At 36.0% G+C, this 18,510-nt stretch overlaps 1 protein-coding gene and 1 long non-coding RNA gene across 2 annotated transcripts; one reads left to right on the top strand and one right to left on the bottom strand.

Annotated features, from left to right (window-relative positions):
* Positions 1-679: 679 nt before the first annotated feature.
* On the bottom strand, positions 680-2,137 carry LOC103414888 (UPF0481 protein At3g47200-like). The gene has a single exon (XM_008353250.3). It carries the CDS (start codon positions 2,135-2,137, stop codon positions 680-682), a length of 1,458 nt encoding a protein of 485 aa, XP_008351472.3.
* A 4,461-nt stretch (positions 2,138-6,598) lies between these two features.
* Positions 6,599-8,908, top strand: LOC139191561 (uncharacterized). Its single transcript, XR_011575621.1, has 2 exons — positions 6,599-7,076; positions 8,183-8,908. It is a non-coding gene; the product is annotated as an uncharacterized lncRNA (long non-coding RNA).
* The last annotated feature ends 9,602 nt before the right edge of the window (positions 8,909-18,510 follow it).

Raw genomic sequence — 18,510 nt, forward strand, 5'->3', positions numbered from 1 at the left:
TGATTAAGAATATTAATTTTATTGATGTACAAATTTGAGTTAATCTTAAGTCAACGTAAAGTGTGATGAAATGCCATTCGCAAAGGCGGTTTGATCGAGAGTAGGCGAGCAGAAATAAAGAACAAAACGAGCATTTCCTGCCGTCCTTATGACAAAAGATTAAAGAATGCATTCCTTATCACAACACACAAATGACAAAAGGGTCTAGGCCGTATCACACTCACATGGTAACCACCGAAATAATCCAAAGACAAGAACAAAACTAGCAATTCCTGCCACCCTTATGACAGTCTTATCCTACTGAAAAACTCAAATTTTCACTTTAATTTTTGATAACTTAATAAGCACATATACAACACATACAAGTGGTGTCACAATGCCATATACATATGAAGATTTTTTTTTTTAAATCACACTAATTCATGATTTTTTATAGGAGTAATGTAAATTTCATTAATAACATAAAAACATACATAAAGCTGACACCTAAACCATAAGTGACTTTGAAAAAAATTACCCAGATAAAACCACGTGAGAAAATTCCTGTGAAGGAAAAAGAGTCACACATACCACCACAACACACAAATAACAAACAAATAACCAAAGGCTCTAGGCCGTATCACACACACCCACAAGGTTCCCTGCGGATAATCCAAAGACAAGAACAAAACGAGCGGCTTTACCCACATGCATTCGTGCAATTCTTACTACGGTCGTTTATGTAGCTCAAGATAGACATGGCAGTTTGGCCCCCAGTTAAAAAAAGAAGGACGATGGCGTAGAGAACTGAGATGAAGGACCATGGCTTGCTAAAATAAGTTCGGATGAAAGTAGCCCAATGGCTGCTGTAATATGCCTCCACATCTCTGAATTGCTTGGAGAGGTAGCATTCCCTTATGTTGAAGACAGCCTTTTCCCCCAACTTTTTGAACAGCTCCGCTACGTTGTGGTCGTTGTATAAGAAGCCACTAGTGATGATCCCATCAGAACACAGGAGTGTGACGTCTCTAGGTGAAGTGATGAGGTTGCTCATGAAAGCAATATAGGTGGTGAACCACGTAGGATTGTTTTGGTAGCATTGTTCCCAGGCCATGCAGTTGATGAAGAGGGTAGTGGTGAAGTCGTTAATTGCTATAGGTGGGATTTGTAGTACCTTACATATGCTACCTTGGAAATTGATGTTCAAGAAGCTGTCCGCTCTTTGTGGCTTGAAGTTGATCCCGGAGGATCTTAGTTGTACGGTACACTGGATTGACTCGGAGGATGGACGGTACTTTGGAGAAGGGTCATTTGGATTTTTTTGTTTTTTGGTTTTATTGGTCGATGGATCATTTGGATTTGTACTTTGTTTTTGGGGACAGAAGCTCGAGTAAACCAAGTCAAGTAAGTGCTTGGGGTCCTCTGACGGTTGTGACTTTTTAAGCACGTCAATAGGTCGATGCAACAAATTATTGAACAAATTCAGCGCAAGAAGGACTAGAGAATAGCCCTTTGCTTTCTCTTGAAGTTGATTCGTGGAGACAAAGTGTAATTTTTGGAGGACGGAGAAAGGGATTTGATTTTCAAGCTTGAGGAGGTCCCTAGTGACAATTGGAATCAACCATGGCCTGCTTAAGATGGGATCGTTTTTCTCCATGGGATCTTCCGTATTCATACGATGAAAAAGCTCAATGATAAAGCACCCATCAAGCACCATCATTTCAACAAATTCATCTCCCTTCAACTCGGAGAAGAACTCACAACGATGATCTTTGGAGTAGCAACTTCTTGTGCTTTCATCGATAGCTCTCATGGCTTCCAAGTAGTCTTTTTTGTTACGCTTTGTTCGATCAAGTAAGGCAGCTAGATACAAATGCTTGGTGCTCTCAAATTCCGATTGGCTTCTCTTGTCGCAGTGCCATGGCCCAACGAAGACCATTTCAGGATCAGTGGCTTTCCGACTGATTTCAGCGAGGCTGGCAGGAACTTTGTATATGGACACCGAGTTCCCATCCCTTGTTCTTGGAATTTCTTCTTTTTCATTCTCCGGGTGCCCTTCTGAATTGCTACCCTCGGGAATTATTTCTTCCCCTCGGTGCCCTCGCGCAGTAGCTGCTGGGCTAGGCTCGGAAGGTCCGGTTTCAATATCGCCAGTCATACTCTCACACACACTGAACAAGGAATGGCTAGCTAATTTAGTCGAAATATTAAAGAGATGTTCACCAAGTATCAATCCCTTTCTTTCTTCTTTTTTCTAATGCTGTGAAATTTGAACAAATCTTGGGTGGTAAGTTATACAGGCTAAGCTATGACGCTTTATACATAATTAGATAAAAATTGTATAGTTGTATAATGGAGATCAATTTCCGTTGAGCTTCCATTTCTCTTGTAGCAAGTCAATTTCTCCTCCATATAATATTTGCAAGGGCCAGGAGGAAAGTGTTCCGTAAGTAAACTGATGGAATAATTTAGATTATGTAATACAGTGCTCTTTCATTGTGCTTGAAAAAGTTGAGGTCTAACCGCAAAACTAATTGGCTATTATTTTGAGGGTCACACGTAAAAGTTCATAAACATTTCTTAGACATATATAATTACCTTACAAATTAAACCATAGTGTTATCATTCATAATTTATAGAACAAATAACAATACAAGTTACACTTGTCCACGACATGTTTTCATATTTGGAAAACGCTAGCTTTATTATCAATGGAAGAAAAAACATTGCTCTTAGTATAAAAAACCATGCTATCACTCAACCACTGATCTCCTATTCGGTTACACAATGAGCTTTTCACAATATTCGCAGGGGAAAAGGCTATCTCCAGTGAAGCAGTAGCAACCGGTAAAATCAAAGTCAATAGAATTAGCAAATACACATGATTATATACTATGTTCTCCCCGTATTCACCACTTTTTATTGCAAGACTACTAATTCCTTTCAATTGAGAAAATTCATTACTTGAACGCATAGCACAAATAACGCCCAAATTGATATATTTTAAAAAATAATAATAATAAGAGTGGCAACTTCTCTTTGAAGCATTTTATCAAGTAGTTTGAGGGCATGTATGAAAGACACTTTAACCTTCAAAGAGGCAGCACCCGAGCCATCCATTAAGATTCAATGGAATTTAGGTTCAACTGACCCCGCTTAACCCTTAATGGATCCACCTGTGAATGTGAGGAGCAACCCAGTTACTTATAACATATGCAAAGTCCATTCTTTCCCCATGTGAAGTTGATACTCAACAATACTTCCTTGAGTTTTCAAAATTAACTACAAGAGAATCATGCATACTTTCAATTAACGTATGGAAAATTGATTATCATTTCACAGTCAAATCACCTTGAATGATATTAGGGAAATACTATGGCAGCCTTTGTTTTAATAAAATTACATTATAATAATTAAAGTTTATTATCTACGTCACATAATAATGGTAAGGTTATAGAATGGTTTATTACACTGCACTAACGATGATTGTTACACCATGAACATTTTGTTACATTATATGTGCAAATAATTATTAGTAGATGTCATAGAATTATCCGGCCTTGACCTGTAAATCTGCTAACGTAAAATGAGGAATTAAAGCTTGAAACAAGGAGTTAAGAATAAGGGCAAAAGATAGTTTACTACCCTCATGTTTAGTGGTTTTCAACATTTAGTACATCAAATTTTTTTCATCCCAAAGTCATACCTAAAGTGTAAATCTTGGGACAGTCTCATACATCCGTTAGTCAAACTGTTAGTTCTCCTGTTAAGTGATGATGTGGCGCCCTGATTGGGCGCCACGTGTCATTAAAAATATTAAAAATTTATTTAAAAAAAATAATATTTAAAAATATTTAAAAAAATATTAAAATAATAAAATATTAAAATAATAATAAAATATATTTTTTTCTTCTTCTTCTCTTCTTCTTCTTTTTTTTTTTTTTTTTTTTTTTTTTTTCTTCTTCTTCTTCTTCTTCTTCTGGGTTCGGTTTCTCTCTTTTTTTTTTTTCTCTTCGTCCTCCTCCTTCTCCTTCTTCTTCCTTCTCCTTCCTCCTCCTTCTTCTTCTCCTTATTATTCTTCCTTCTCCTTCCTCCTCATTCTTCTTCTCCTTCTTCTTCCTCTTCTTTTCTGGGTTCCATTTTTTTTTCCTTCTCCTCCTTCCTTCTTCTTCCTCCTGTGTTAGCAGGAATTGATTTGGGGATGTGTCTGAAGAGGAAGAAGAAGGAAGGAGGAGAAGGAAAAAAACAGAAAAAAAAAACCGAACCCAGAAAAGAAGAGGAAGAAGAAGGAAGAAGAAGGAGAAGAAGAATGAGGAGGAAGGAGAAGGAAGAAGAAGAAGGAGAAGAAGAAGGAGGAAGAAGGAGAAGGAGGAGGAAGAAGGAAAAAAAAAGAAGAAAAAAAAAGAAGAGAAACCGAACCCAGAAGAAGAAGAAGAAGAAGAAGAAGAAGAAGGAGAAGAAGAAGGAGGAGGAAGGAGAAGGAAGAAGAAGAAGAAAAAAAAAAGAGAGAAACCGAACCCAGAAGAAGAAGGAGTAGAAGAAGGAGGAGGAAGGAGGATGAAGGAGAAGAAAGAAGAAGGAGAAGGAGGAGGAAGAAGAAAAAAAAAAAAAAAAAAAAGAGAAGAAGAAGGAGTAGAAGAAGGAGGAGGAAGAAGAAGAAGAAGTAGAAGAAAGAGAGAAGAAGAAAATTGTTTATTTTATTATTATTTTAATATTATTTTAAATATTTTTAAATATTATTTTTATTTAAATAAATTTTTAATATTTTAATGACACATGGCGCCTAATCAGAGTGACACATCATCACTTAACGGGAGAACTAACAGTTTGACTAACGGATGTATGAGACTGTCCCAAAATTTACACTTTAGGTATGACTTTGGGATGAAAAAAAATTGATGTATTAAATGTTGAAAACCACTAAACATGAGGGTAGTAAACTGTCTTTTGCCCTAAGAATAATTACTTATTCATTCTAATTCAATCTTTTATGCCAAATGAGGTCTATATGTCTGATTTTTTTTTTCTTATCATTCTTACTTTATTTAATGTTTTGTTTATCACGCACAACGTTGTTTCATGATTCATCCCAAAGTTGTCACAATGCCCAGAAAGTGTTTTCATCTCCTTTCTTAATCGCATGATTTTATTTCTCTTGAAAAGTACATATAACTGGTTTACAGTTAGAAAGAAAAGTACGAAATGAAAAATGATATATATATATATATATATATATATATATATATATATATATATATATATATAAAAGGAAATTGCAGGAATTGTCCCTTAACTTTAATTCAATTGGAATCATGGTCTCTTAACTAAAAATTCATGATAACTAGTCTCTTAACTCATCAATGCATGTAGCTATGACCCTTTATGTCAACTTCGTTAGAACTTTCGTTAAAATGAATCACGTTCGACACGTGTGAGGATAAAACAATGGGCAAATATGGAAAATCAAATAAGAAAAATTGTAGTAATGGTCCCTCAACTTTAATCAAATTGGAGAAATGGTCTCTCAACTTTAACCCAATTGGAGCATTGGTCTGTTAACTTTAATCCAAATGTAGAAATGGTCATTCCCACATGACTCATTTGACAGAATTTTTGACAGAGTTGACGACAACGACCATAGTTGTACGTTTTGATGAGTTAAGGGACCGATGATCATAGATTTTTAGTTGTGGAACCATTACTCCAATTGGGTTAAAATTGAAGGATCATTGCTACAATTCTCTCTCTCTCTCTCTCTCTCTCTCTCTCTCTCTCTCTCTCTCTCTCTCTCTCTCTCTCTCTCTCTCTCTCTCTCTCTCTCTCTCTCTCTCTCTCTCTCTCTCTCTCTCTCTCATATATATATATATATATATATATATATATATATACACACATTGTTAGCCGCCAGTCAACCTAATTGTTTTAGTATGTAATTAGGATTCTTTATTTCTCTTGTACCATAAGTGTAGCCTTGTATAACATAACAGATTCAAAATCAAATTTGTCTTAGTATGAGAGCAGGTTTCAACCTGTTTCTTCTTCCAAACCCTAGCCGTGGGCGTGAAATTCTTGTTGGCTTCAAACCTTAAAATCAAAATACTAGTCTCGAGACAGAAGACTCAACCCAGAAACTAAATTCTAAATCTCAAATCCGATGCTACAATGGCTAAGGAAAAGGTTGTTAGCCTGATCATGGATTGCCTTTTATTAAGGGTACAAGCTAGCAATACAGTTAGAAATATAGTTAGCAAGTTTGTTAGTATTTTGTTAGAGTTGTTAGGCTTACTAGTATAAAAACAAAGTGTGTAATCTTCATTCTTTTAATTAATACAAATCTTATTTCTCTCTCTAAAGTCTCTCTCTCTCAAACTCTTTGTATTCATCCTTCTGTAATCATCTTTCTTCTTGATTTTCTTTCAATTCCCAAGCATTGTAATGTAGTTAACATGGTATCAGAGCCACCAGGCTCACGCCATGGATTGTGGTGGTTCCGTTCTTTATTACATTTCATCTTCTGGTTTTATTCTCTTCAGATTTTCATCAAAAATTCCGTCAAGTTCTTCGGTGCTTCCGCGATCATCCTGTAACTTCTAGGTTGATTTTCAGTTCTTGAATTCGGGAATTCTTTGTTCTTTCATCAAATTTTTGGGTAATCTTTTTGTATTTCATTTGTTGGGATCTCATTCGGTGAGTGCTACTACCATTGAGTTCCAAGAAGCTATCAGTGGATCACTTTTTGTAATTGCATTGATCTTAGCATGTGTGGTGATATAATTGGAGTTTGGAGATTTCTCCACCGATCTCGACGATGTTGTATTTGTCCTTCGAATGCTACAGCACCACCCCAATGCCCAATTTTCTCTCAACAACGTCAAGATCACATCAAGGTTCTTTATCTTTCATGCGTAATTTGTAATTTCAAAGATGAATTGTTTCTGGGTTTTTCATCTGTCCCGTTCAGGGTTTCATAATCAAGGTGTGAATTGGATGCAATTGTCAAGTTCATTTTTGCACGTTATGTGTTTGTCGAAATGCCCAGCTCAAAAGTCTCATGTGAAGGTTAAGTTTTTCCACAAGGTGATATATTTGGAGTTTGGGTATGATTTCATTCTGAATTCTTGGTTCAATTTCACTTTCTTGAGGATTTGTCCATGTGAATTCTTGGTTCATTCTAAATTCTGGCAAATATGGAATTGTTCTTTCTGGTTAATTTTTGTAGTAGTGTACTTTAAAATTTTTCCATTTTGCTTAGGAAGTGAAAGTTGTGGCACAAAGCCATTAGTAATTGAAATCTGTGTTGCTTTCTCTGTCGCCTATTCCAATTTGCTGTATTCATGATTGGGCTAGTGATGCAAGTAGATATCCATGGTAATTTCGCACACCAAGTGTTTGACGATTTGCTTCAACCATGTTTTGTTGTCTGTACTTCACTTGCTTTTTCATTATTGAGTGATTCTTGAGACTTTTGGTGATTATGAAGAAGAGAAAATTGATTGGATATATGGGTGCTTTTACTTTGAAGAAGTGAAAATGGATGTGGATATTATGGAAACAGTAGAATCCGATGTTGAATTCGAATCAATGAGTCAGGCACTTGAAGGCCATCAAAGTATTCACATAGAACGGATAACTATTCTTTGTATCCGATCAGTTGCACAGTTGGTTTTTTGTGCTCAAGCTATACCACTACAGATTTCCAAGCTCTTTGGAAGTGAAGTTAATCTCTGATAGAACACAAAACAGTCTATAATATCAAGTTTAACAAGCTTAGCTGCAACATGTATCTACTATAAGTCCGGTTAAGTTTGAAGAAGTTGTTAACAGTAAATCCCACGAAGGGTAATTCCGTGATGTGAGTAGGTAAATCCCACGAAGGGTAATCCTACATAGATGTTGATTTTTGTTGTTGAAATTGTGAAAGTCGATGCCATTGTTAAGAGTAGTTGTATTTTGGTAAAATCCACAAAGGGCGATCCCGTGGTACTACAGTTAAGGCCGATGCCACACTATAGTTTGTTAATTTTCTGTTTTGAAGGCTTAAGCCAATGTTAAATGATGTTGTTGACGGTAAATCCCACGAAGGGTAATCCCGTAAGAAATTATGATAACCGGCATAAGGGTGTGTTACAACTTTATAAGAAGGCTATTCTTTGTGAAGTTCATGTCAGAGGCTGAGAAATATTGGACTTTTGGATGTGTGCAGCATAGTTCATGGAATTGACATCTTGACCACCGACCTGTTTTGCAAGGACTCAGAAGGTTTTCCACCTTATGATGAAAAGGATTGCCTGGAGGATTATAGAGCATGGCATTAGAAAAAGTCAGCTTGACATTGCCCGCAAACTCTTTAGCGTTGAAGTACAAATATTTCTGCAACTTTGATTTTACCGTGTCCAAATCCATAAGATGAGAAATGATGTGAAAGTAATCAGGATTCTCAGCTTTGATTTTCCCGTATTCAAGATAGCAATTTAGCTTTGCGATTATTTCAGCAACTTCCAGTCACTAGTCTTTATGTGCAACATAATCAAGTTGGAAGGTGTTTACAACAGTAAGGTCACTTGCTCTATAACTCAGATGGGAATGGTTTGATATGGAACAATGTGATATACATGTAGATATTATGACTTGAAATGAATTTGAGGTGGATGAAGAGGGATTGCAAGATTGCATATGGTTTTGCAAATGGTTCAAATCTGTGTTATGTTTTTCTGGGTTTCATAGTAGTGATTGCAGATGTTCTTCCAATCTCAAACTGGGTTTCCCCAGTTGAGATTGAGGGGGAGTATTAAGGGTACAAGTCAGCAGTTAGAAATATAGTTAGCAAGTTTGTTAGTATTTTGTTAGAGTTGTTAGGTTTACTAGTATAAAAACAAAGTGTGTAATCTTCATTCTTTTAATTAATACAAATCTTATTTCTCTCTCTAAACTCTCTCTCTCAAACTCTCTGTATTCATCCTTCTGTAATCATCTTTCTTCTTGATGTTCTCTTAAATTCCCAAACATTGCAATGTAGTTAACACCTTTTGGGTTCAAGTTGAATGATATAAACTACAAGGTCTGGTTGAGGATGATGGAGGTCCATATTGCAGGCTTGAACAAGGTTGAATAAATGAATAGACAGACCCTAGTGGTTGATGAGACAAATCCTGGCTTACTGAGGACGCAATTGTACGAGGTTGACTGCTGAAGACCACAGAGTTGCATCTACTTGGGTTCTTCATTGAATTGCGGATAGCCAAGGACATTTGGGGTAAGTGTTACCCAATTGTTCCATGACAGGGCTGATGAATCTTGGTACTATAAGTTGTGATGTAACGCAACGAGGACAAAACATAATGGGCGCCTAGTAAATCTCTACTATGTAGAGTTGAAAAATGTGTGGCAAGATATGGTTAAAAGGCATCTATATAAGGCAGTATATGCCGCTGATTTGAAGACCGAAAAGACGATCTCCAAAAAGGTCTTCTATATGATTTTCTCGCATAACTCAATGATGTGTTTGATCCAATTCGGAGCAGTCTTCTATGGATAAAGCCAGTCTTAGGGATTAAAGAGTGCTTCAATACCATTCAGTGTGAAGCATAACCATGCTTGGCGACAAGAATGCTTATAGTAGTCCATCAATGGCTAAGGTCATCAAGTCTCTTTCAATAAGAACTCCATGTTCCTTGCAGGATTTGGATAAAGCTACGAAGGATAAGCTTCAGTGCAGTCATTGCAATGGAGCTCATCACACAAAAGAAACGTGTTTCGAAATCCATGGCTACTCGGATTGGTTCCTGGAAAGAAGGAAGCAGGACAAAGGAAATGCTCACAAACGCTTAGCACAAGCCAAGCTCCCAGAAACTGAGCTAGGAGTTGCATTTTTAGCTGCCATCCGTATCTGTGAACTCTTGTGGCATCAGAACTCACGGAGATATGATTCAAACTCAAAGAGCCTATGATTTTATTTTGTGATAATCAAGCAGCACGAGAGATAACTAATAATCTGGTACAACATGATTAGACTAAACAAGTTGAGGTGGATCGACATTTTATCAAAGACAAGCTGGATGTTTAGTTAGAGAACATTTCATTCTTGAGGATGGAAGAGCAACTAACAGATGTTCTAACTCATGGAGTTTCTACTGGAGTGTTTCATGACTAACTTGACAAATTGGGCTTATGAGATATCTATGCACCAACTTGAGCGAAAGTGTTGGTGTGAGTCAACAGAACAATTTTAGTATGTAATTAGGATTCCTTAATTGTCTCTGGTACCATAAGTGTGTGTGTGTGTGTGTGTGTTCGGATCTGTGACACAACTGTTTGTACACAACTTTTGGCACATATTTTTGTGGGCGCAATCCGTATTGTATTTCAATGATCCCAAATGTATATCTTTTAGATCTTCCCTAAAAAAATCATGTCTACTAAAATTCACCTAGATCCGAACCATATCTGAAACCATATGACCATTGGATTAAAAGTTTAGGGTTTCTTTATACAACCGTATTCGTCAATTTCCTTCACTACTTAATAGTTTTGTATTTATCTAACTTTTGCAAGAATGAATAATGAATGATGTTCTAAAGGTAGACAGTTCGGATAGTTAAAATACATTAAGGAGTGGACCCACAAAAGCTTATGTCAAAGTTGTGTAAAATAAATAGTCTCACAGATCCATCCCTATATGTATACGTAATGTATTTAAATGATCCGAACTATCTATATTTTAGATTTTCCTCAAAGATCATCTACCGAAAATCATCCAAATCTAAAACCATATGAAGTTTGGATTAAAGACTTAGGGTTTCTCTGTAGAACCGTATTTGTCCATTTTCTTAACTCTATTGAGAGATGAATAACTTAACAACATTCAAAACCTATATTTTTCTTATATATATAGATATATATATATATACATATATACATATATATACATATATACATATATACATATATATACATATATACATATATATACATATATACATATATATACATATATATATATATATATATATGTATATATACAGATTGCTTAAGGGAAGAGATCCCCATTTTTTGAAAAAAATGGGGATTAGGTGTGGGGCCCACTCCACATCGAATTTCAACGATCCGAACCGTCTATTTTGTTAGTCTCGATTCATAGATCATCCTTGCAAAAATTCAATTTAATCCGAAACCGTTTGCCTATTTAATTATCAAGATCAAGTTTCATTTTTTCTTATATAACAAAGTATTCGTTTATTTCCTTGAACCCAATTAGATGTCTTAAACATTTCTGATTTAGCTAATATTTTGCAAGGATGATCTATGAATCGAGACTAACAAAATAGACGGTTCAGATCGTTGAAATTCGATGTGGAGTGGGCCCCACACCTAATCCCCATTTTTTTCAAAAAATGGGGATCCCTTCCCTTAAACAATCTGTATATATATATATATATATATATCCCATTTTACTTGAGAGTTCTTATCGTTATGTATATTATTCATACATGGGACAGAAAAACATATTGACGAGGCGTATTGACAAAATAATAAGTTGTGACAAAAAAAAGAACTTAAAATGATCTAGAATAAGCTGTTTAAGCTTAGCTGTTAAGTAACTAACGACGGCAAGTGTCATGAACAATGAACTGGAACATGTGAAACCAGAAATTGTAGCCTTCTGCCATTTCACCCAATATCTTGTACAAAATAATTGTCATATTTTAAGTCCAAGGACTAAGAAAGATTCACACGAAATTAAAGAATTAATAACTTATAAATTACGACACAACCAAATTCAAAAATGGGGTGTTGGGATGCTTGACACCTAATTATATATCCCAGTTTTAAAATTAAACCTAAATTTAAATTATAATTAAAAACTTAATCGTGTCCAACGTTAAATCTAGCTATTTTTTTTTTTTCCATAAGCAGTTGAAACGTCCCACTATAACAAAAGAAAACAAAAACATAGTATAGGAGTTCTCATTCTGTCAAGAGTACCATGCATATATATGCAAGTAAAACTGTAACAAAAAACTTAAATATCTGCTAGTATTCGCTCCCCTCCCTCGCACACGCACACCTTATACCATGTTGATATTTTTTTTTATTAATCTGATCCAAAACTTTTAAAATAGGCTTATTATATTAGCACCCCACAAATTGTTGAATAAACCCCACATACTTAATACATTTCACATTTACTTTTTCAATTAAAAATTATTTTAATACACCCACTTCATTCCCCATAATACCCTCACACCCCACATTCTTAACATACACCTTACATTTTCTATATACACCCCACATTTTTTATATAACCCACATTTCTCAAATCTTATAACACTTATTTTTAATTTGGCCGAATGATTTCAAACTATCTGAACGTTAGTTTGCCGAATGATTTGAAAAAATGTTTAGGTTCATTTGAACGTTTTTCAATAACAATAATAATGATTTTAAAGCTTTCGAAACACCGATTTCGTGTTTCATTCGTAAAAAATAATTTTTCTCAATCAACATGTTTCATTGCTTAGGGTTTTATTCAACAATGGAGGGTGGGAGGAATTTTTGATAGTTGAAGTAGATAAATAATATGTTAAAAGTGATTTGGGGTGTAATTATGAATTTTGTTTTATTTTTTAAACCTAATAAGGTCAAAATTGTCATTGTATAGTAGAGTAAATAAGTCATTAATATTAAATTTTAATGTGGGGTGCTAATATAAAAAGCCTTAAAATATAATATTTTCCTTGTGAGAAAATATATACTTTCGAGTATTTTCCAAAAGTATTATACAACGATATTACCAACTAGTTTTATGGTCTAATGGTATTCTTATTCATTTATAAGTGAAATGTCTCAAGTTCAACTCAAATATATAGTGACAACTTATTATATTTGTGTTGAGTTTGATATGGCCTAAACCCAATTCTCTCCCCCTTTTAGAATATCGTTCCATACAAAAACAATATATTGAGATAGGGGATTTCGTGTAAACAACAAAATTGGTTAACTATAGTTAGGTATCAAACTCATGATATAAGTGAGTTGAACGTTAAACATTCCACTTACTAGTAAGTGAAATATACAATCTGTCTACAAGTATTTTTGAAATAGTTAAAACCGCTTTAAGATCACCAAAAGCTATTCTAACCAAGTTTGGTTAAAAAGTTAAAAGTGTGTTCGGATACAAAAATGCATTAGTTATGTGTTTCTTTCAAGAAACACTTCAAGTCTTTTCCAAGAAGCACTTGCATTTTTTATTAAAAATATCTTAATGCTTCTAATGGAAGCAACTCCTAAAGAAGTATTTTCAAACGGACCCTTAATTAATCGTTGAGCTAGTGAAAACGACTAATCGAATTTTATAAGTAGGGTAAATAAAGCGAGATGATTTCTTTTTAAGTACTGAAAAAATAAAATACAAGAGTGCACCATTTGAATGCTTATTATCATATATAAAATAATTTCAAGACCACAAAACCACATACAACAATATTTGTCTCACCATATATTTGTTGAAGGTTGTGAATATTAATAAAGCCTTGTAAAAGACGCCTAATATTGGCCAGAAAACATATATGATAATCTCGAAGGATGGATTAGTGTTAACCGTGGATCAAATTTATGAAAATATAGGAGTCACTCTCAATATATATATATAAAGACAATAAGCTTTCGTGGAAAATGTTAATGTTTGTGTGTGTGTTTTCAGTATGTGTTTCAATGGAGGTTGTCTTCAAAGATGGAGAGAGTTTCAGAGAGAAGAAGCTGCAAAGATGTCTCTTCGAATTTCATTAACTTTTCACACAATACAATCTAACCGTTATATGAAGAAGGAAGGGAGATCCTTCACTCTTCAACATACAATACAATCTTAGCCATTCATTGCTATCATCTTATGAGATGATGCCACTTGGCTTATTCTATTACTTAGGCTAGATACAAGATTAAAGTGCCATGTGGACTATGATCCAATGGCTCACATTTAAACAGAAACAAAACATAGAGACATGATTCTTGCTGCCAAGCTTCAGCTAAAGGGTTATACACCAACACTCCCTTCTAACCCTTTGGCTGATTTAACTCCAAGTAGCTCCCTTAGATACACAAATCGATCTTTAGGTAAAGCCTTAGTAAGTATATCTGCAATATGCTCCTCTGTCCTGCAGTACACTAACTCAATCTCTTTGGCTTGAATTGCTTCTCGGATGAAGTGGAACTTCCTGTTGATGTGTCTTGTCTTTTGATGAAAGACTAGATTCTTTGTCATAGCAATGGTTGATGTATTATCACACAAGATCTGAGTTCCTTCCACTTGTTCTTCTCCAAAGTCTTCTAGAACAAATCTCAGCCACTTTGCTTGTGATGTAGCCTCTGCTGCACTAACATATTCTGCTTCTGCAGTAGACAGTGCCACAGTGTTTTGTTTGATTGAAGCCCATGAGAACATACCAGATCCTAGTGTGAATGCATACCCTGAAGTACTTCTCATATCATCCTCACTTCCAGTCCAATCACTATCACAGTAGCCGATTAGGGTAGTAGCTTTTCCCCTTTCAAAGACAATACCAAAATCGATTGTTCCCTGGATGTATCTCAGTACCCTCTTAGCTGTTCCCATATGTTTCTTAGTGGGATTATGCATGAACCTTGCCAATATACTTGCTGCAAACATCACATCAGGTCTAGTTGCAGTTAAATAGAGCAGACTTCCAACAAGCTGCCTATATTCTCCTTCATCCGCAGGTTCACTTCCATCAACTTTGCTCAACCTCTCATTCATTGCAAGTGGAGTAGCAACTGATTTGCATTCTTTCAGACCAAACTTCTCAATTAGTTTCTGTGCATATTTCTTTTGGTGTATAAAAATGCTGTTCTCAGTTTGCAGCACACCCATTCCAAGGAAATGATGTAATAAACCCAAGTCAGTCATCTCATGTGTTTCATCATGTCATTTCTAAATTCTTCAAGCATTTGTGGACTGCTACTAGTATATACAATGTCATCTACATATAGAGAAACAATAATGATACCTGAGTCCTTACTTGTCTTAACATACAAAGTTGCCTCACTTGAACTCTTCTCAAACCCTGCACTATTGAAGTATGCATTAATCTCATTATACCAGGCTCTTGGTGCTTGTTTCAAGCCGTATAGAGCCTTGTTCAACTTGTACACCTTTGTTTCTTCACTTTCCTTCACAAAGCCTTGAGGTTGCTCAACATACAGTTCTTCTTTCAGTACCCCATTGAGAAATGCAGACTTTACATCTAATTGATACAAGTTCTATTTCTTCTGTGCAGCAATGGCAATTAAAGTTCTAATCGTATCCAACCTTGCCACAGGGGTAAAAGTTTCATTATAGTCGATTCCGGGCTTTTGTGAATAGCCTTTAGCCACCAGCCGAGCTTTATTCTTCTGCACAGTGCCATCCAGATTAAGTTTGGTCTTATAGACCCATTTAACACCAATAACAGGCTTGTCATATGGTCTCTCAACAAGCTGCCATGTGTTGTTCTTCTCAATCATGTCCAATTCAGTTTTCATTACACTCCTCCATGAATCATCTTTAGCTGCATCCTCATAACTTTCTGGTTCAATAACACACATGTTGCATTGAGCCATGATTTCATTGATACTTCTCCATCTCTTCGGTGTATCATCATAAGTTGGAGATCTCTCAGGCACATTCTCACTTTGAGAAACATTGTATTCTTCAAACTGAGAATTTTCATCAACCTCACAGATTTCATTAGCATTCTTATGTTCAGTGATAACTGGAAATGTCACTCCAGTATCTATATTGCAGTTCCAATCCCAAAAATTATCCTCATCAAATGTGACATCCCTTGAGAGAACAATCTTTCTTGAAATAGGATCAAACAATCTGTAGCCCTTCTCACTTGAACCATAGCCTACAAAGATACACTTGTGACTGTTTTCTTCCAGTTTATGTATGAGATTAGAGGGTATATGCACATAGCACAATGAGCCAAATATCTTCAAATGAGCTATTCCAGGTTTTCTACCACTGTAAGCTTCAAATGGGGTTGACTTCTTCAAAGCTTTGGTAGGACACCTATTGATCAAATAGACTGCAGTATTCACTGCTTCTGCCCAAAATGCATATGGAAGGTTTTTTTCATGTAGCATTGACTTTGCCATCTCCACCACAGTCATTTTCTTTCTTTCGGACACTCAATTTTGTTGAGGAGTGTAAGCCATAGTCAATTGTCTCTGAATTCCTTGTCCATTACAGTATTTGTCAAACTCTGCAGAAAGGAATTCTCCTCCTCAATCACTCCTGAGACATTTAACCTTATATCCACATTGTAACTCAGTCATTGCCTTGAACTTTTTGAAACATTCAAACGTTTCAGACTTGTTTCTCAAAAAATACACCCATGACATCCTTGTGCAGTCATCTGAAAACAACAAAAAATATTTGTTTCCAGAATGAGACTCTACTTGCATTGGACCACAGATATCTGTATGAATCAACTCCAGTGGATCTTTAGCTCTCCAAGTCGATTGAGAAGGGAATGAGTCTCTGTGTTGTTTACCCAACATGCAACCTTCACACACACTTTGGGACATTTCTAGTTTAGGTAATCCATGCACCAACCCCTGTTCTTCAAGTACCTTGAGACTTCTCTCATTCAAATGACCCAACCTCTTATGCCATATCTGAGAACAATGTGTGATACCTGCTCTTAGTGCATACTGTGTTGCATGCAACATTGTCAAAGGAAAACATCGATTGTTGGTCATATGTACCCTCACTACTAAATTATCCAGTGACCATCCATAAAAAATATTCACTACATCACCTTCAAACAACAAATAATAACCGTTTTCCATCATTTGTCCTACACTTAGAAGATTTTCCTCAAGTCCAGGAACAAGCATTACTTCTTGTATATGTTTTCTTCCCAATTTAGTTTCAATCACCAAGGTTCCCTTTCCTGCCACTTGACAAATTTCTCCAGTTCCCATCTTTACTTTGGAGGTCAAATCTCTCTGAACATTGACCAATAATCTCTCATCTCCTGTCATGTGGTTACTACAACCACTGTCAATGTACCATGAGTTATTGACTTGCACATCAGTCATTGCATTGCAGGCATAAAACAGTGATCCTATTTCTCCCATTTGCTTCACATAATTAACTTTCTGCACTCCTTTATTCTCATGATAGTCTCTCATAGAATGACCTGGCTTACCACAGCATGTGCACTTTGGTTTACCTTCATACCAACACTTCCCATAATGCAACCTGGCTTACCACAGCCTGTGCACTTTGGTTTACCTTCATACCAACACTTCCCATAGTGCAACCTGTCACACCACTTACAATCACCCTGAGCATTGTTTTGCTTCTGGACATAATTAGGCCTATGATCCCAATTCCTTTGAGTATTGTTTTGTCTCTGAGGATAATTGGGTTTGTGATCCCAATTCCTTTGAGTATTACTCTGCTTCTGAACATGGTTTGGTTTATAATCCCAATTTTTTCCCCTTGATTTCCAACTCTCTTGAGACCTTTGATTCCCAGAAAATCCACCACCTTTGACACCCTTAGATGCTACATTTAAACTTGCAAATGCCCTCTCAGTCGAAGACTCAGTATGTAAATCAAGCCTCTGTTCGAATCCTTTTAGAGAAGCTACAACCTCGTGAACCTCAATAATTTCAAGATCTCTAGAATGCTCAATTACAGAACAAATTGCATCATATGTTTTCGGAAGACTGATAAGTAATTTCTGCACAATTCTCTCCCTAGATAGCTCTTCTCCATAACTTTTCATTTGATTAATAATATCAAACAATCTAGAGAGATACACAGATAATGATTCACTATCCTTCATACGAGTATATTCAAAATCTCTACGTAAACCTTGCAATTTTACATTTCTTACTTGTTTATCTCCTCGGAATTCACCCTTTAGAACATCCCAAGCTCCTTTGGATGTCTCTTCATTCACGATTCTGGGAAATATCTGATCCGATACTGCACCTTGTATCATTCCAAGCGCACGAGCATCATTCATCAGGATCTCACTGAACGACACTCCATCCGTCGTCTCCTTCTTCGTCTCATCGACCACAGCTTTCTCAGACTTCGGATCTGGTGGTTCAAACCCATTTTCTACCAGCTCCCACAAACCATACGATTTCAGTATAGTTGTCATACGAATCCTCCAAAATTCATAGTTCTCTCCATTGAAGACGGGAGCTCTAAGCTCGACATTGTCGGACCCAGCCATATGAGACTTGGATACACGAAATCACAATTTCCAGATTCGATTGAAGCTCAAAGATGTAGCTCAATCGCACAGATTTCACGCCCAGATTAGACGATGAAACCAGGCTCTGAGGCCATGTTAATGTTTGTTTGTGTGTTTTCAGTATGTGTTTCAATGGAGGTTGTCTTCAAAGATGGAGAGAGTTTTAGAGAGAAGAAGCTGCAAAGATGTCTCTTCGAATTTCATTAACTTTTCACACAATACAATCTAACCGTTATATGAAGAAGGAAGGGAGATC

The sequence above is a fragment of the Malus domestica genome, chromosome 14 (assembly GCF_042453785.1).
Source record: "Malus domestica chromosome 14, GDT2T_hap1".
Classification (NCBI taxonomy): domain Eukaryota; kingdom Viridiplantae; phylum Streptophyta; class Magnoliopsida; order Rosales; family Rosaceae; genus Malus; species Malus domestica.

What these genes read in the sequence shown, in the direction of transcription:
- LOC103414888 (XM_008353250.3), bottom strand. Translation starts at nt 2,137, where the DNA reads ATGACTGGCGATATTGAAACCGGACCTTCCGAGCCTAGCCCAGCAGCT.